The 18475-nt window shown below is 40.9% G+C and overlaps 1 protein-coding gene across 8 annotated transcripts in view; it reads left to right on the plus strand.

The window, feature by feature from the left end:
* Positions 1 to 18475, plus strand: part of PTPRJ (protein tyrosine phosphatase, receptor type J) — a 171455-nt gene that overhangs the window by 105121 nt on the left and 47859 nt on the right. For 7 of the 8 annotated variants that reach the window (XM_006022013.2, XM_006022012.1, XM_006022015.1 and 4 more), the window contains one exon: positions 16775 to 16793. In XM_006022013.2, coding sequence (XP_006022075.1) covers positions 16775 to 16793 — 19 coding nt within the window. Of the gene's footprint in view, positions 1 to 2241; positions 2305 to 16774; positions 16794 to 18475 lie in introns of all 8 variants that reach the window. The other variant, XM_025202109.1, reaches the window with a different exon arrangement.

Here is an 18475-nt window from a genome sequence, read left to right on the forward strand (position 1 = left end):
TTTTATCCGAACAGCTATGTAGAAAGAGTTGAATGGAAGGACTTCGAATAGGAGTTCCTGGGCATCCGTGCTTCAACTGTAGTATTTATACAGTACATATAAGTGTGTTTGTATGTAAACAGTGTATCGGTTGTTCTCTTGGGATCTGGTAAGTGTTTTGATCATGGGAATTGTTCTGTTTTGTTTTTTGTTTGTTGTTTGTGTTTTTTTTTTTTTACAAATTACAGTGCTTCTCCAAAATGGTTAGTTTGAAGGCATTGGATCAGGTGACAATACACTGAATGTTTGAAAGACCCTAGTGAGGATTAACAACTGACTTACTTCTGTGGTCTTCTTTTTTAATCGGAGAATGAACAAAACAAAAAATATCTAGTGACTGTTGCTGCAGATGTAATGAAAATAGAATTCATACAAGGTAAAGGTCTGTGACTGAAGATGGACAACAGCTGAAGGATTTCCTACTTGTGTATAAGGATTAACAAGCATTAACATCTAAAATTTATTTTTATAGTCTGGGTAAACTAAAAGAAGGTAGACTTTCAGATGCTGAAATGCCTTGGATGAGTATATTTAATTAATTTAATGAAAATGGATACACAGAATGACCTTTTTTTTTTCTTTTGATGCTGAAGAAGGATGCAGACAGAAAAGTAGAATAACGAGGCTTGTGTTTTGTGTTCGTTTTTCGCCCCTCTCCTTACCTAGAATTTCCTTTTCTATCTCGGAGACTGACATACCCATCTTTAGATTTTGTTCTGCTCTTTCTTTTCATATCCCATTCTTGATTGATCACAGTTATGCCTGAAAGCCTTGTTGCTGCAGGTGCACCTGCAGGAAGGTATTACCATCCTGAGTGGTTGCTTGTACTGAATTGCAACCATTGATAATCTCTTTCCAGTTTTCCTCGATGGGGACTTGTTCAGAGGTAAGGTGGGTGAAAGCAATAAAACAACCCGTAATAGTACTCAGCCATTTCTAATTCTTCTTTTAATCCCAGACAAAGTTGGGTTTTTCTAGTTTGGCACAACATCAAAAAAACACAGTGAAATTTACTATTTTATCCTGAACAAGCCTAGTATAGCAGATCATCTGATTTTTCCAAGCAAAACAAGAAGTTGCCTGATAGAAAGTTTATTTAAGTTACTTGATGTTTTTCCATTTACTTCAGTAGGTTTTGTTTTGGACATCTTGCATAGTCACATTGAGATATTTTGTGAGAACAATGCGTTGAATAATAAACTATCATTCATCTGTTGAAATGTATGTAGCTGGTCCCTTTTCATGCATCCACTACTGTAGGAAAACAGTGGAATTTACCATATTAAAATGTATTGCAAATGTTGAATACCTGTTATTCCTCCCAGTGAAAGAAGACTTTCTTATTAAATTATTAATTTCCAGCCATTTAAATATGCTGGTAATGGACATTTTAAGTTAATTAGTAATAAAGCAACTTGAATAAAGTTGGGAAGTGTCAGGAACTTTTTCTTGTTTAAATCAACCTGATCATGCTGTCAACCTTTCATAACATTTATAAAATTCAACAGCTTTTAATATGAAATGGTTGCATTAAACTGGATTTTTTTAACAAGAAGCATGAAGGGGAAACAGATAATCAAAGGCTGTTTTAATGGTGATTTAGAGCTATGCAAATGACCAGGGAAATATCATGGTCCAGGCTGATTTTAGGTTTAAAAAAAAAAAAAAAAAAAAAAAAAAAAAGTTTTCTTCATTAATTTTCATTTCTTTAAGTAATATACAAAACCAAGCAAACAAAATGACACAATATGTGATTGCTGCTAAACTCGGGAGAAGAGCCATATACACATCTGATGTAGGTAGAAAAGTTGAAATAACATCCAAGCATCCAGTGGCTTATCAGAGCTAAACCAAACTACAGAACCAGCTGAAGCTCCCTATTCCCTATTGGAAAAAGAGAAAAATAATAACCTTACTTTCTATACTATAAGTTCACAGCTAATTACAACTGGCTGCCCTTCATTGTGGACCCAGCTCTGCAGCTGCTCTGCTCTTGCATCTTCCACTGTATCTGGCCCTAGCCCGAGCAAACAAATGGCCATTACATTGACTTTTTTACAGGCATGTCTATTGACTTGCGAGTGAATGAGGACTCAAGTTGTTGTCTTGTTAAGTCTTAGCTTATTCATAGAGCCTAGTATGGTGGCAGGGTGATGGCAGGGCCAATTCTCATTCCTATTTCTATTCTGCTTCTGTTCAAAGGGTGGAAAAAAAGGCATTCTACTAGAGCACTAGAAGATGATCTCGCTGGAATAGTACAATGGGGTCAGTTGTTTTCTGCCACAAGTATTATTGCATGTTTTGTACATTTGCCTCTTGGTAAAGTTTAAGTCCATTAAAAGAAGTAAGGGCGCAGGGAGTTAAAGGCAAGGCTTAAAAAAAGAATTAAGGATTTTATTCGAGAAGCAAGGGTTTTTATGGGTGATATCTTTTATGGGACTGACTGCCTGGTTGGGATAGACTTAGACAAGCTTTTAAATGCAGTGCATTCTTCTTCACATCCCTGCTTTGCAAATACAATGAAAAATGTCAAGTAAGGATTCTTCAAAAAACAAACATACTAGAGAGAGGCCAGAGCTATAAAATCGGATAAGGACCTGCATTTTCTCATACTTGAAGAGGTAAAGATTTACCTTTTAAACCATTCTGATTTGTTTAGCCATGGACAAAGTTGAGGAACTGCTACTCCTTCTTTTAAAAGAGAATATATACAGGCTTTAAATGTATTGTTTAAAATTGCAACCTAGGATTCAACAAATAAACTGCTGCTAAGAAATGCTATAGCCAAGTACCTATCTCAGGAAAAAAATCATTTCCTTTAGATAACTGGATAAGTAGTATGGCAATGCAAATCAGTCTAAGCACAAATAAATCAGTTTGGAGTCAAGCTAAGCTAGAAATTATGTATTAAATGTAAGTCTGATCCAGGTTAGCTGTTGGTACCATTGTGGAATAATCTTCTGCCTGTGTCAAATGTTGAATTGGTGATATCTATTCTTGTATAAGGTATTGTTAGCTCTCATTTGGAATTCGGTGCTCATTTGTGATATCATAAAAAGGGTAGTATTGTTTTAAACAGGATGCAGTGTGGAGTAACTAAGATGATAGTATGTAAAAATAATCTAAGTTATGAAAAAAGGTTAAAGGACAATTTGAGGTGATTTAACTTCGATGGTTTATGCTTAGAAAAATGGTTGTTAATGCTCAGTGGGAGAAATTAATCTTGATGCACCTTCCATCTTCAGCACACAATATATTGTGTATAGTTATTTCTTTTATTCCCACTATCTATGACACTTAAGGATGTATGAGACCCATAATACTTAGAAATGTTCACTTTTTTGAGGAAAGGAAAACAGAGGGGGAAATCTGAAAAATGTTAATGTAGATTGCTTGTTTGGTAGCTGTACTATACAGCTAAATATGAAAGCCTCCTGGTTTCACCCAGAGCATTCCAAGACAAGCATTCTAAGTTATATGTTTTCTATGATGTGTTAATTCATCTGGAAATCTAGGCATATTTAATCATTTTTAGCTGTACAAATGATGGCTTTATTGTGGCATCTAGTGGCTTGTGCTTACCATCACAAAAATTTAAGTGTATGCTTAGCAAGAAAGTCCATCTCCATGCTGAAGAGTCCTCCAACTGGCCTGTATTTCCTGTCCTCTGAAAGGTTGTTTTAGATGCTAAATGTAGATAACAGATCAAACTTATTTTCATCTGGAAAATCAAGATTGGAACTGAGTAGGTTTCAGATAAAATGTCCCAGGTAGTTATAAACAGTTAACTTTCTGCAATTGATACAACACTTAAGGGAAAGAAGTTAAATGGAAAATATTAAATTGCTAGGAGATAGTGCTAGGAAAAAGTTAAAGGATAACAAACCATGACTTTGTAGAGATCTTGCCAGGAAAACAGAATGGTTTCTCTCCCCGTGATCCAGAAAGACTTACACAATTACTACATTAAGGCAAGATGTCAAACACATTTGAGTTGTTGGGCCTGATAACCTTGGGACTACTTTTGGGATGGATAACCCACTTCTGGATCTAGCCCAAGGGACCTGTTTTGAATTTTGCTATGTGAGTTTTTCAATAATTTGTTTAAACAATTTTTTTTATATAGCTTCATTGCTGTAATTTGTTGTTGTTCTTGGAACCATTTCAAATATGCCATTGCTATGGGATTACCTGCTTTTCCTCCTTCTGCTTCTAGGGAATAGATGGTAGCCTACAATGCCTTTTTGAAAAAAAAGACACTCCAATTGGCGTGCATACTGAAACACACCTTGCTTGTTTATTATAGAAGCTGATGGCCAACTTTTAGTTTTCATTTTGTACACTTTGCAGCATTGTTGACTGGAAGTGGGAAAAATGTACGGCAAACAGAATTCTGTACGGCAAACAGAATTTGGTTCTCAAAGGAGTAGCTGTTTCAGAAATTGTGATTTATAAAATGAGTAATTTGTTCTCTTTTGCAAAATCTTCCAAACAATTTAGGCAAAGGAACAGTCCAGTCACTGAAGGCAAAGTCTATTTGTAAATATATGGATCATTAACAAGAATTGATAGCAAAAATATTTACAGTCTTTTCCAGACTGTACTTTGTCATTGTAATTTTTCAGTGTGTGAGAGAGTGTGAATAACAGACTTGTTTATCAAACTCCAGGACCCTATGAAGACTGACCATTGAGTTGTTGAGTGGGTCTTCAAGGCAGTGTCACTAACGTATAAAATCACATAATTTTTAGGAAACAACTGAAGTAATTCTTGGCTGCTGCTTGAAAGGCTTTTAAATGTTGATTCTTGATTTTAGGAAGTGTTTAAAAGTGTTTTGATCAAGTCTCGCTTGGTGTCTCAGGAGGGAAGGGGGCGGTGAGTTCTCTATGAAAGGGCTAATCTCTGGGGTTTCCTTTGCAAATTTTTGCCAGGTGTAATGGGGTGTGATTCATCCTGATGAGTGTTTCTTGCTTTTACTACTCTAGGATGGACAAAGCAGCTGTAATGCTCCTCAGTCACTGAACAGGTTTAGCTTTAGCCGTAACAGTTCTATTTGCTCAGTATTGGTGAAATATTTGTGCTTAGTTGCAAGGCAGTTGATTTTAGCAGCTGGGCCTATTAACAGCAGAGCCTGCTTTAACAGGATTTCAGGCTAACACATTCATCCCTATGTGTTGCTAAAGCAGCGCACACAAACAAATTAAGCACTCTCTGGTACCAAAACATTATAAAAAGGGTGGCTTTCTGTCCCCCAAAGGCCTCTTGAGGGCTAAGGAAGAACCAAGCATGGAGAAGTAAAACAGTAGTTGTAAGTGTAAGTAGTTCAGTTGTGATCCAGTGGTCGTTTTTGAGTGCGTTAGGCTTTTTTTTTTAATTAAAAAGAAAAAAAGCCTATCTCTCGCTAATATTTACCTTGGTCAGCAGCAGTTAACACCCAGTTTTGCCCGCTGACAGTAATATGTGGAAAAAACTGCTAGAATGTCTCTGGTGTTTATTCTTTTGGATAAAATTCAAAATCCATTCTCTTCAGACTAGGCACATTGTTATCCAGAACACTTTTTTCAAAGTGTTCATCAGTGCAATGGCAATGAGAGACCAGTACGAACACTAATGTGAATCAGAAAGGAGTCTGTTATGCACCTACTGAAACTTTATCATAATTGTTCCCTGGTTTACTACCCATTTGTTACACAGTAACATACCTTGAGTTACTGCATAACGCATTCATTTCTGGGTTTTGCAGGTCACGGCAAGGTAGTAAATAACTTCCTTACTCAGTGTATTTAATTCTTTTAAAATAAGAATGGACCAAGGAAGCCAGGTTTTTTTTCAAATCCTTTCTTCTTGTGAAATTAAAATTAAGTGTGTTCATGTAGTGGACGTGTGGTTGATTTGCTAAAATAAGAATGTTTGAAGCGAGTAGAGGTCAGATGAGTAAGTTTCCTTTTAAACTTATCTCCACTCATCAAGTTGATCTCTTACCCAGAATGGTAAGGGTTTATATAGTAGCACACATTTTGCAAGACTTTTATTTCAGGTTACTTCATGTTCTCTCTGGAAGCCTATCTGTTGTTTTGAGGTGTGTGGAATGTTTTCTTGGGTGGTATCTGGTTGCTGTTGCTTTTGATATACAAGCTTCTGGAGTCTTTATGCCCTCGAAGTCCAGCACTGGCAAGGCATCTTCCAGATCCCAAAAGCAACACGGAAAACGCAACTCGGATACGTGTTCAATGGTGAACGCTCAGAAAGGTTTGTTGTTGTTGGACAGAGCACCAGTTGGTCTGATTAGTAGTCAATCCAACTTGGTGAAGCTTTCCCTTGACTGGTAGAGACACCATACACCATTTGTGCTCCCGTAGGTCTCTACGAGGGGCAGGTCTCCCATCTCCTTCATTTATGCTTGCATACTCACCCCAGTGCTCACTCTTATCCCTCTCTGTGGAGATCTTCATCTTTGTTTCATTTGTCAAGTTCACACACCTGCACTCTCGTTAGTAAACTCTAACTTTTGTATTTGTAGCTGCTGTTTTCATACTCCCTTCAATGCCATTTTGCATATTTTACTTTTTCTTGCTTTCTTACTGGGTCGTCCAGTGGTCAGGAGGTCCCTTTCTCCCATATGGCTTTTCAGCAGTATAGCTTAGCATAACTACAGCCTAGCACATCTTAAACTCCTAGACCATCAACTTTAAGAAGACTTGAGTGTTGAAACACTGTCTAATGGGCAGCAAAAAGGAGAGCACGAATAATCTTAGATATGATGTTTCTTTCCTTTGTGGCCTAGTTCCAAAGCCAGCCTGCAGATATATCATTTACAGCCAGAGGACATGGCAGCTATACAAATTAGACTATGTATTTGTCCCCAAAGCTGATGGAACTTTGGGGATGGAGGGTGTGGGGGAGGGCAGGGCAGGGGGATAAGAGAATTTTTAGAAATGTTAGAAGTCAAATGTAAATACATGCAAAATAAAAATAGATTATTTTTGTACAACTCTGATAACTCAAAATGCCCTGAGCAGGCTAAGAGCACAAATTATAGTGTTGTGACTTGAATATTTTTACTCTTTTCAGTTTTCTTCTGTTGTGTTACCATATTAATACTCTCAATGCCTTTAATGGCTCCACAAGATTGTCCATCTAATAATAAATATAAACTGACTGGCTTATTTCTTTTGTTTTGATTTTTCTTAAAATATTGCCTTTAGGGGTTAAAAGAGTAGAAAAAAGAAGAACCCTTGCAGAAACTTAGCGTGCTATTTCTAAAATTGGAGCCAGTTTCCCCAGAGATAAACCCATCTACACCCACAAAATGAGGAAGTACCAAAGTGTTCTGTTAAATGGTGTCTTATGGATTGGCCCTGTAAACCTGCCAAAGAGATCGGAGGGAAAATTTTAGTGTTAACATTTGCTTAAATGTATTTTCAGTTCTGCATTGTAATGTAATATAATAAAGATAATATTGCAGGGTTAGTGTATATAACAAAGTAGATTAAAAATATATCACTGGCTGTGAGCTAAAATGGACAGATTCTTTAGGATAGAAGCGGTTAGCCTTGTATTAGGAGTTATAAGTTGAATCAAGCGATTCCAGTCTTTGGTAGAGCAACACAATATAAGTAAACAGTTTTTTGTGGCAGTTTAATAACTTTGGTTATGGTAACTCCTCTTAATCTGTCAGAGGGGCCTGATTTTTCAGAAGGGCTGAGAGTCTATAGCTGCAGTTGAAGTTTAGGAATTCTGGATTGTCAAAACTTCTGAAAAATCAGAGCCAGAGGCAAATTAAGATTTATTGGGGGCCCCCTCTAGAGGTGCACCTCTATAGTGGATCAGTACTGATAAAAGGAAAATTAACATTATCAGCTATTGGGTTTTTTTGGCCAGTGTAGCCGATTAATGTTACCAATAAATACTGTGTGTATGCGGCCAGGAATGTAGCCAGGTAGTTTGGAGAGCAGCATCCTGCCAGTAACTCTGGTGGGGGGGATGGAGTGTAAGGGGGAAGATGGAGGCCTTGTGGTGAGGGAGGGTGTGGGACTGGGGCATGGGCCGGGGCTGTCCAGCCAGGGCAGTGAATGCAACCCCAGGGCCAGGAGCAGGATGGAGCTGCAGGAGGGTGGGGAAGTGGGTGGTTCCTTGCTGCTGCATGCACCCCTGGGGGAGGCATGACTGGTATGTGGCCCCCCTCCCCCCCCCTGGATTTGTGTGCAGGGCAAGGGTGGGCTGAATGCTGTGGCTTAGGGCCAGGGGCTATGCTGGCCTCTTCCCGGTGGAGGGGAGCGGGGGGGAGAGGGGTAGGCCAAAGCTGCACTCAGGGTGCGCTCAACTGCACGGGGCAGGCAGTGACACTAGGAGGGGGGGGGCTATGGGGAATTTTGGGGTAGCTATAACCCCCCAAGCCCTCCCCTAGCAGCGCTTCTGCTCAGGGCACTTTGTGCAGGGTACCCAAGGGAAAGGCAGCAGAGTGGAGTGCCCTGACCAGGGGCAGCACTAGGGAAGGGCTTGGGGGGGGGCTACAGCCACCCTAAACTTTCCTCTAGCCCCGACCCATAGCCACCTCCAAGCGCAGTTGAGCCTGCCCCGAGCACAGACCTGGGTCAGCTCTCCCTGGTCAGGGAGAGGCCAGCATAGCCCCTGTCCCTGAGCTTGCAGGGGTCAGACTGTCCTCACCCCATGCACAAATCTGGGGGGAAGGGGCACATGCCCCCCATGCTTCCCTTGAGGGTGCATGCAGTGGCAGGGAGCTGCCCCCCCTCCACACCCCTTGGGCCCCCTGGATGAGTCGCCCATGGCTCTGTCCCACTCCCAGCCCCAGGGTCCCATTCACCATCCTGGCTGGGCAGCGCCTGCCCCTGCCTCACTCCTTCCCTCACCATAGGGAACTCGTTCTGCCCCAGTTCACTTACGATGCACTTACGCATCGCAAATTTATATGTTTGTTGCCAATCATTATATAACATTACATGCCTAACAGTTATCTCAGTATTTCACAATTGTCTTTCCCTGGTACACCTCTTCCCCACCCAAAATATTTAAGTAAATAAACTCTGAAATGTCCTAGTACCCTAATTCAGTTTAAAGGCTTGAGCACTTGGTTATAGGAGTTAAACATGTGCTAGACATCAAGTACTTAACTGGATTGGGGGTCATCTGATTTACAGCATTGTATAAGAAAAAACATGCAAGTTGAAGAACTTCTGCATATTGCTGATATGAATGAGACAATAAAATCCCCATCTAGAGAGGGGTCAGAATGTAATAATGTGTATGAGCTGACAAGTCACCACGTACTTTCAACCCTTCTAGGAGTTTCTCAGTGCCTCCAGGTTTATGCCTTTGGGTTCTGAGTTAAAGCATTCATTTATATATCTGTTAAAAGATCTGGTAGATCAGATTATCTGTTTTTAGTATTTATCACTTGGGTTGAGAAAATGCGGTTTGGGTGAATGTTTGTCAATAAAGGAGTTTAGCTTTATTTTTTTGTTCTTATCAGAATGCAAAATCCACAAGAGATTCATGTTAATTGGTTATCATTTTCTTCACTGAATAGTTCTGGAATTGCAGATCACTTGCAAATATTTATTCCCTTTTGTTCTCTGATTTGGTGACTTGTATACCTAAACAGCCCAGTGGGGATGGTCATAATCAAATCTAAACCTGGAGATCTGGTGAATGTTCAAGTTGAAAACGAGCTTTCCCTAAATACCTTATGTTAGGAAAGCTTAAGTCTTTATGTAAAGCCAACATAAATCAATTTTGAACATGAGCAAATGGATATGTGCTTTCAAACTCAAATCATTGGTCACAGACTCCTCTTATCCCACATTTTTCTTAATCCTGCATCCACAGATTCACCTCAAGTGTAACCAGTGGCCTAAAAGTGGGCAGGGTCAGACCTTGTTTGCTTACCACAAATATGGTTGGGTTCAGGAAGTACTTTGGTTTCTTTGAACTGCAATATCCTGATGGCAGGGTTGCGTTCTTTTTGTTGTGCCTTTTTGCGTAATCTTTCTGTTAGACTTTTTTTCCCCTGAAATAATTTTATTTCCAAAAATGAAATATTATTCTCTTGTTACTGTATGCAGGAAAGGAATCACTCTTTCTATGTGCTAAGTTTCCAAGATTTAACAGACTGGACAAAAAGAGAATAGGTATGTTGGATCAGGACTCTATTGTGCTAGGTTATGTACAAACAAAGAACCATAAGTTGCTCCCTGCCCCAAAGTGTTTACAGTCTTAGTACAAGACTATATATATTAGATGGATACAGACAGAGGACTAGAAGGAATCATAAGGATGCAGCGGGCATTTATATGCATATATTTGTCTGGCACGTCGGAGTAGACTTGATTAATTGAGTCTGCTCCTTGTGAGCTGACACACCCAGTGCTGCATCACATGCATTTGCATAAATAGCGAAATGTGCGTCAGCGCTGAGGAAGTGGCGGTGGTAAAATTTGAACTAAAACACCCTTGATGTATTTTAATTCAAAAGTGCACCACCGCTGCTTTGTCAGCACTGATGCGCATTACGCCATTTATACAACTGTACGCGCTGCAGCGCCGGGTGCTTTTAAATGTGTCAGGCTCTGCGGCGCAAGCATATGTACAAATGCGTGCTGATCTGCAAGCGAGGCACTGGTCTTAGCACACTAGTGGCATCAGTGTTTCTGCAGACATCACAGCAAAGGAGATTTTTAAAGGAGGAATTCGAAGGCTAGTGAGGTGGCTTTAGGGACCTCCTCCAAGCATGAAGAGCAGTGCGGAAGGAAGCACTGAGATCCGTGCATGTGTTTAAAGGTCTTCAGCTTTGCTGTGTGTATGATGGATTTCCTGGTTTTACCTCAGTGAATTGCTGGGCATGCATTGATGTGATGATGATGCACAGGATAGAGATTTGTGCAGCAACCAGCTTCCTTCTCAGAAAACTGGCAAACGGATTTTGCTGCCTTCTCCTCCCCCTGCACTACTATGTAGTTGTTGCGACTTAGCTTTCTAATCCAATATTTACATTAATCAAACCACTTGTTTTATTTTTTTGTTTTGGAAACTTGAATGCAGAAAACAGGTGTGGTGCTGATGGCAAGGCTTCACCTTGTTACGGGAATCTTGTAAAAGGAAAAAAAAGAAGTCCTCTTGCTAAATATATTACTGAATCTTTGTACATGTTGTACAATTCCATTGTTCAGGGACTTGATATCACCGCAGTCTGAAAAGTAGCCACAGCCATGATTCAACTTGTCATGCCATTTTTTTAATCATCTTCCTGACCTCTCTTCTACCATCTCTGTCTTTGGTTTCTGTGCTGGCTTTTGTTTTGTAGTTTCAGGGGGTGAAAAACCTGAAGAGATGTGGCGGTCACTCAACACTAAATATAAAAGGCCAGGTGGCCACGCACTTGGATGTGAACTTAATGACCTGGAAGAGAAGCAATGCTAGCTCCCTCATAGCACCATCTGAACATAGCTGTACTGCCTTGTGAGACCATGCTTGGGAAGATGGCCTGCTGTTTGCAGTGTAGACATGCTCTCTGTGGCTCTGCTCCCACGCACTGGCACAATATTAGGTACATGATATTGTGGGCCAGTACAGTTTGTGCTTGATGACAGTAGCCTCAAGGACTTCAGTGGATTTATCTTTGCTTTCTTTGGCCCTCCTCATATAGTTGTGCATATGTCATCTGTAGACCTCTGGTAAAATCATCAAAATCACGTAGCAGTCTTAAGAACCTAAATCCCATTTCCAAAGTAACATACGCACCAAAGATTTTCCCCTGTATGAATTGCTTTGCATCTCAGGATCTCAAGGAAGTAGGTAGCCAGTTGCACATTGTTAGTGCATCCAAAAGTCCCAATAAATTATGCAGATTGGGTGAAGAGTGCAGCATCCAGGTCTGTGAGATTTAATTATTCAACCATTCTGGCATCGAGCTGCTTTGATCAGGCTTTTGAGAACGGCTGTGTGCCACATGAAAAGATCTGTTTGTCACTGAAACTCCAGTGATGAGTTTGGTTATACATCCTCCTCATGCAGTTCAGCTGAAATGATTTGTGTTTCACATTTTGCTGCATTTTCCCTCTTTGATCTCTAAGGCCTTATATCCTGGTATGTTTTGTTGTTTTCAGGATCCAGCTATCCTATTAAAAAAAGTTTTATTTGTGGATATGTAAATGAATACAGAAAAAAAGGAAATGCAATGGCTTCTGATGTGTTAGATGTGAATATAGAAGGGAATTGGGTTCAGGGTAGATATCCTCTGAAATGATGATATAATGTTTTATATAAATAATGCCTTATTACGTAGCAACATGGAGTGAGGGAACAGTTCCGTTTACACAGCTTGTATTGAAAAATGCAGCATGGAACCATTTAAAAACTAACGTTTAAAAATGTGGGAGGTTGTACTTTGGCTTACTGGGGAATGGTTGAGTTATTACAACGGAGAGGAATCCTCTGTTTTGAGAGGGTTTTATTTTGGTCTTATTTGTGACATCAGCATGAAGGGTTTGGAAAGTTTAGAGGGGCATTTTGAATTCAGGAGAAACATGCGATACTGAAAGCAGCTAAAATCAGAGGAAGCATTTGCTTTTCACAAGAGAAAGTTGGCATGGTATCCAATTTTGTTGTTTAAACAAGGTTTCATAGTCATGCTTGGGTGCTGTTAGCAGGATACATTGTGCCTTTTGAATAGAGAGGTAATTAGGTGCGTTAGTCTGAAGTCAAGCAGAAGGCAGAGTAAATTTGCACCTTTGTAGACTAACTGAATCAGAGATGCATAGCATATGTGTTTGTAACCAGAGGTCATACTTCATCAGGTGCTGATGAAGTAAGTCTGTAAAGGTGCAAATCTACTCTGCCTAATATAGGTCATTGTTAGGCATTGTTAGGTGCAGAAGGGAGAAGGATGCTCATATTTCCAGAACATTGGCCTTTCTAAGTCTGCTTACAGGAAAGAAAGTAACTACAAGGCAGATCATAAATGGTACTAAACTTTCAGTTCCTTGCTGGATGGGGTAGGGAGTTTCTTGTGGGCACTCATTCCTTTTTTGGGCAAGTACTTCACATTGTGTGGTATTTTCTTTTCCTTTTCCTTTCCCTTCCCCACTCCATGAGGCAGCCTTCTTAGCTTTCTTTTATGGTGCTCTGAATAAATATGTCAGGAAATCACACCTCTTATTCATCACTTAGAGGCTGTTTCCAGATAGAGTAAAAGTATGCAGTGGATTCAGGATATATTGTGTTGTTTTCCTGTTGAATTGGACTTCAGGGATGAGTGTCTCCTTCCCTGATGATCTGTTCTGGCCTTGAGAGATCGAGTGAAATTAAAACAGCCTCCTGATTTTTCTTTTGCCCTTTTGATCTGGCTTGACAGTATCAGAGGTTCAGAAGTGTTTGTAGAGAGGGTTTTGTGATTGCACATCTGATATCTGCCCTCCAGGTCCTGTTCAGTGGGTTCTAGACTCCAGCAGGAGACCGGCACCAGAAAGGACAAGAGGCCAGCACTTCTCTGCTTAGAACTACTATTTCAGTACGATGGTGGGAGGGCCAGAGGGACCAAGACCCTCCTTAAAGTTAATGCTTTGCTTTGTTCCACCGCTCAAAGGCCATCACTCCTTCAGAGCAGTTCCTTCCAAGAACACAGACTTCTCTCTTATGCGCCTCTTACTTCCAAGAAGCTTGAGGGTGCTCCCTGCTTTTCTCCTGCTTTGCCTCTGCTCTGCCAACTTCTCACATCTTCATCGAGCAGCTCTTGGATGCAATGTCTTGTGAAGGCATCCCATAGCATGAAGTAATGCGATTCCGTCTATATTAAAGCATGCAAGTTTGTTTTTTTTAAAATGCTGGCACAAAGCCCAGACAAGCAGATGTCCATGCCCCTTGTTACAGCTGTAATTTGGAGCATCCATGGTTTAACAATGGCTGGTAAAAAATTGTGCTTTTTTGTGGCAGACGCCTTTTTCCTTTAGGAGAGTGTGGGTGTCCCAGAGCTGCCCATGCTCTTCAGCCATCCTAGACAGGTGCTCCTGGGGTTCAAGGGCATCATTATATACATCATAGGAATTCCCAGGGCATGCAGGATGGGGGACCTGAAGCTCTGGGAGTGGTAGGGACAGTGGGCAGTGTTTACGTTCACTGAGGTGAAGTGGTTTAGACAAAATGTGACCCATATAACATAAATGTGCTGTTTACCAAAGTCACAGAGGTTGCTTGCTACTTACCGACTGTGTTAAGGGAGAGAAGAGGTCTAGCTCCAGGGGCAGAGGTGTTTTGGGAAGAAGCATTCTCTTGCCTAAGGAATTCTTCTAAACTCAATTGCTAATGTATACATTACAGGCTAAATCAGCTTGCCAAGTCCTTGCCCAAATTTCTGAGTTCTGGGGCTCTAAAAGTTGGGGCAGATTCTCATTAAATAATACTGTTTATAGCTTTCTGTAGACTTCTGTCTTTTTTTAAAGCTTATTTTTGGTATCCACCCATACTTGTGCCTTTTTTTGTGTGAGAGCTTCCTAGTTATAGCAGGCAATTAGGTTTGTTTTTTTTTAAATTCCTACATGGAATTGTTAAAGTAAGTTTCTGTTATGTAACAGGGGAAGCAGAGCAGGTCTGTTTCAGTTGGTTATGAGGGTCCCACAAATCTACTTTCTGCTTATATTCGCCCTAAGAACTCCATCTAGTGTTTCTTTTTATTTTACACATTTTGCAGCATGTTTTCCAACTTGTATTGTTTGCTGCTACCTTCTGGTAGGTAGAGGAATAATTTGAGCTGGTGTTCTTAAATGGCTGCAGGAACTAAAGCAGTTTATTTGAAAAAAAAATCGGAGAAGCAGGAAGTCATGTAATATTAAAAACACATCTTTGGATTTCCCCTTGCTAACAAAACAATGTGGCAATGCCAGTATGTTAGTTACAGTCCCTGCGATAATGTTTTACAAACCCTGACATTTGCTGAATGCTAAATATAAGGTTAAAAAAAAATCTGATAATGGGATATAAAAGAAATTGTTTACAATTTTAGTGTTGACCTCAGTGCGCTTTGGATCAACAAATATGTGAGGTACGCTTCAGCGAGATTTAATTGCAATATTGTATACCACCTCTTGGGCCCTTAAAGGGACTTCTGCATCTAAGTATGATCCTATTTCACATTGCTTGAGTCTCTGAAAAATCATTAATACAAAAGTTTAAGGCATCTTCTTCAGTTTTTTTGATGTAGCATTAAATCCATGATGATGGTGCATTATAAAAATAAACATATTAATGGTTTTTGAAGGACTCGGAGTGGAATAGGATTGTTCTTAAACTTCTAAGATCCCTTTGGTGCTTGGTAAGTGGAATAAGGTCTTCCCTAGGGCTGTGCGAAGCTTTGGTGCCTGATTCGATTTGGTGGAGATTTGGCCCAATTCAGTGGCCAAATCTCTGAATCTGAATCGGAGGACCCTTTAATCTCTCTGAATTGAATCAGAACACTACAACTTGATTTGGGGAGATTCAAACATAGAGACAGCTTTAAATATTATTTCTACATACCTCTAGTTAGCAGGCAGCTCATGAATGCTGTGTTGCTGGGGTGCATGGAGTGTCTCACAGAAGCACAAGGGGCTCCCCAGCGCGCTCGGCAGCAGACCTGGAAGTAGACCAGAAGCAGACTGATGCCTCCTGGGTCTGAGGGGGGCACCCAGGGTCCCCCTACAGCCAATCACCAAGACGGGGGGGGCAGGGCGGCCCCCCAGCGTGCTCCCTGGCAGACCTGTAAGTGGTCCACTTCCAGGTTCGCCACCGAGCATGCGGGGGACCTCCCTGCACTCCTGTGGGACACTTAATCTGCCCCACCACTGCAGCAGTCATGAGCCACGCTGGTACCTCAAGGTATGTAGAAAAAACTTTTAAAAGTGTCTGTGTCCGAATTGCTGATTCTCTGAATTAGCATTGAATCTTCAGATTTGGATTTGGCCAAATCGAATCAGAGACAGTGATCTGAATCAAAAAATTGAATCGCTGTCCCTGATTCGGGCCGAATCCAAATCTAATAGGGCCCGCTTCGCACGCCCTCAGTCTTCCCCATTGTACACAATACAAGAAGGAAAGGGGAATCCTTTAAATCACTGGGGACCCAACCTTTTTGGCAGGTGTGCCACAATTTAGGCTCTCCAAGTGCCACTTCTGAATTTCCTTCCCTTGTCCAGTCTGCTGCTCTGCTTTTTATTTCCTGCCCTATGCTCTGCCTCATCTATTGTTGTGATATCTGCCCCCACCCTGACCTGCCACATATTACACACGGAAGGCTGCCCGTACTGTTTGTCAGAGGCTTCCACCCTTTCTTTAAATCATAGATAGAAAAGATGTAGTCTGGTGCCTTTCAAAGAGATGATTCTTTAAGGTACATTTTTCTAATGTTTTGACTGAGGTATGATATGCTTTGTTTACAACTTGTTATTTGCAGATTTAAACCTCACATCAGTTGAACAAACTTGTCTTATAATTATTAAATATTGTGACTGCAGTATAAAAACTTTTGAATAGTTATTTTTTTAATAACTAGCTTTGTGCTATCCTTTACTCCTGGAATGAAGCCAGTACTCATGTCACTATTTTGTATATCTGTAGAGTTTTCATATCCATTTTCAGATCCAAAGGTTTTGAGAACTATGCAGTTCTCTTGGCAGCTGTTCATTTTAAACTGTTTTATTTCTGATTGGTGCTTACAACACTAACCTTTTTTTAAATTTTCATTTCACAGATCAAAAGTTCAAATGGCTGTAAGTACTGTTTTGTTGCTTTTTTAATAATTTTGTTTTGTGTTTAAGTTTTCTTTTTCTGTGACTCCTGAATAATAGAGCAAACTGAATTTCTATCAGTCATTTTAAACCTCATATTATCACAGAAACATTATTAAAACCCACTTGTTCACTAGCCATAACCTTAGTCCAACAAAGTACTTAAGCACATTTAAAATTTAATCGTGGCTTTTAGTCTGTTTTTAAGCCTGGGATTAGTTCCGTTAAAAAGTCAGTGATGCCAGATCATATGCTAATAGTAATTTGCTGGCCTGTGATCTATATTTAAAAAGCAAAGTGGAACCAATGCAAAGCAAGGATTTTCTACCTGAACATAGGAATATTTATGCTTGCAATATTTATATAGTGCCAAAGATCCATCTTGTCCAATAAATAATGCTTTGTAGTATTGTTTGTCAACTTTTGTAGCAAATTTTCCTTAAATAGTAATCCTAAATAAAGAACAAGTAGCAGACTAAAGCAAATTTTTATTAAAAATTTTAGTGATGAACTCCTGTTTTTAATATTAAGGCTTCTTGACACAAATCTGGCCATATGTCTGCTGTACATGCCAGAAAGGTGACATAAATGAGAATCTGACAGAGAAAGGCTCAGAAAGCATTTTCTCATGATCAGTCTGGAAAAATTTGAATGCCTAGCTCTTGATTTTCATGGTGGGAAATGATAGGGAGTAATTTTGTCATCCTTTACTCCTTTCCCCCAAATATGTCATTTCATGTTTGACTGCTTTTCTTAAGCTTGCTCTGTATACAGTTGTGTATCATTGTCACTTTTTTCAGTGACAGCATGATTTTCACTTAAATAAGTACATCAAGATAACTGTTATCCACATTTCAGGTTGTTAGTATAGATATTTCTTGTATTAGCACAGCTTATTCCTTTTCTCATACGGGCATAAGCTGTTCTGGTGTAAGAACTAGAGGTGTACCCATATATCAGTCTGATATCGGATTAGTACCAGTATAAAGAAAACTGGCTGTATCAGCTATCAGATAATTTGGCTGATAAATGCCCGTGCTGTGCACAGCTGCAGTGCAGCACTCGGGCAGTGAGGAGTACAGTTGGCAGCATGGAGAGCTGCCTCCAGCTGGTAGGTCTGGTGTGGGGGAAGGGAAGGGAAGAAGGGAGGGAAGAGGTATGGGGAAGCAGATCAATGGTGAGGGAGGGGACAGTGGCCAGTGCTGCCCCTGCACAGGGGGGGGCGGAGCTGTGGCTTGTGGGGGTGGAAGACGCCTCCTGCTTGCATCCTGGGGGGTGGGCGGCGGCCACCTATGCCCCTGTATCTGCACAGGGCAAGGCGGAGTGGGCTGCTGCTGGGGCTGTGTGGGGCTCTTCTTGGCAGGGGGCTAGGCTCAGAGCGGGCACCAGTGGCACTGGAAGAATGCTGCATCCACCTCAAATTTTGCCACCGCTCCACTCCCAGCGCCACCTCTGCCAGCCACCCAGTGCAGCTCTGGCTCAATGCCCTGCCTCCACCCATGTGCCAGGAAGAGCCTGGTGAAATTTGGGGGTGATGCAGCATCTTGCCAGCGCCACTGGCACCCGCTCCAAACCCAGCACCCATCAAGAAGAACCCTGCGGAGCCCTGGCTGCAGCCCATCCCGCCCTGTACAGATCCAGGGCACACGCCCCCTGCCCCCCCC

The sequence above is a fragment of the Alligator sinensis genome, unplaced genomic scaffold (genome assembly GCF_000455745.1).
Source record: "Alligator sinensis unplaced genomic scaffold, ASM45574v1 scaffold983_1, whole genome shotgun sequence".
In the NCBI taxonomy this organism is placed as follows: domain Eukaryota; kingdom Metazoa; phylum Chordata; order Crocodylia; family Alligatoridae; genus Alligator; species Alligator sinensis.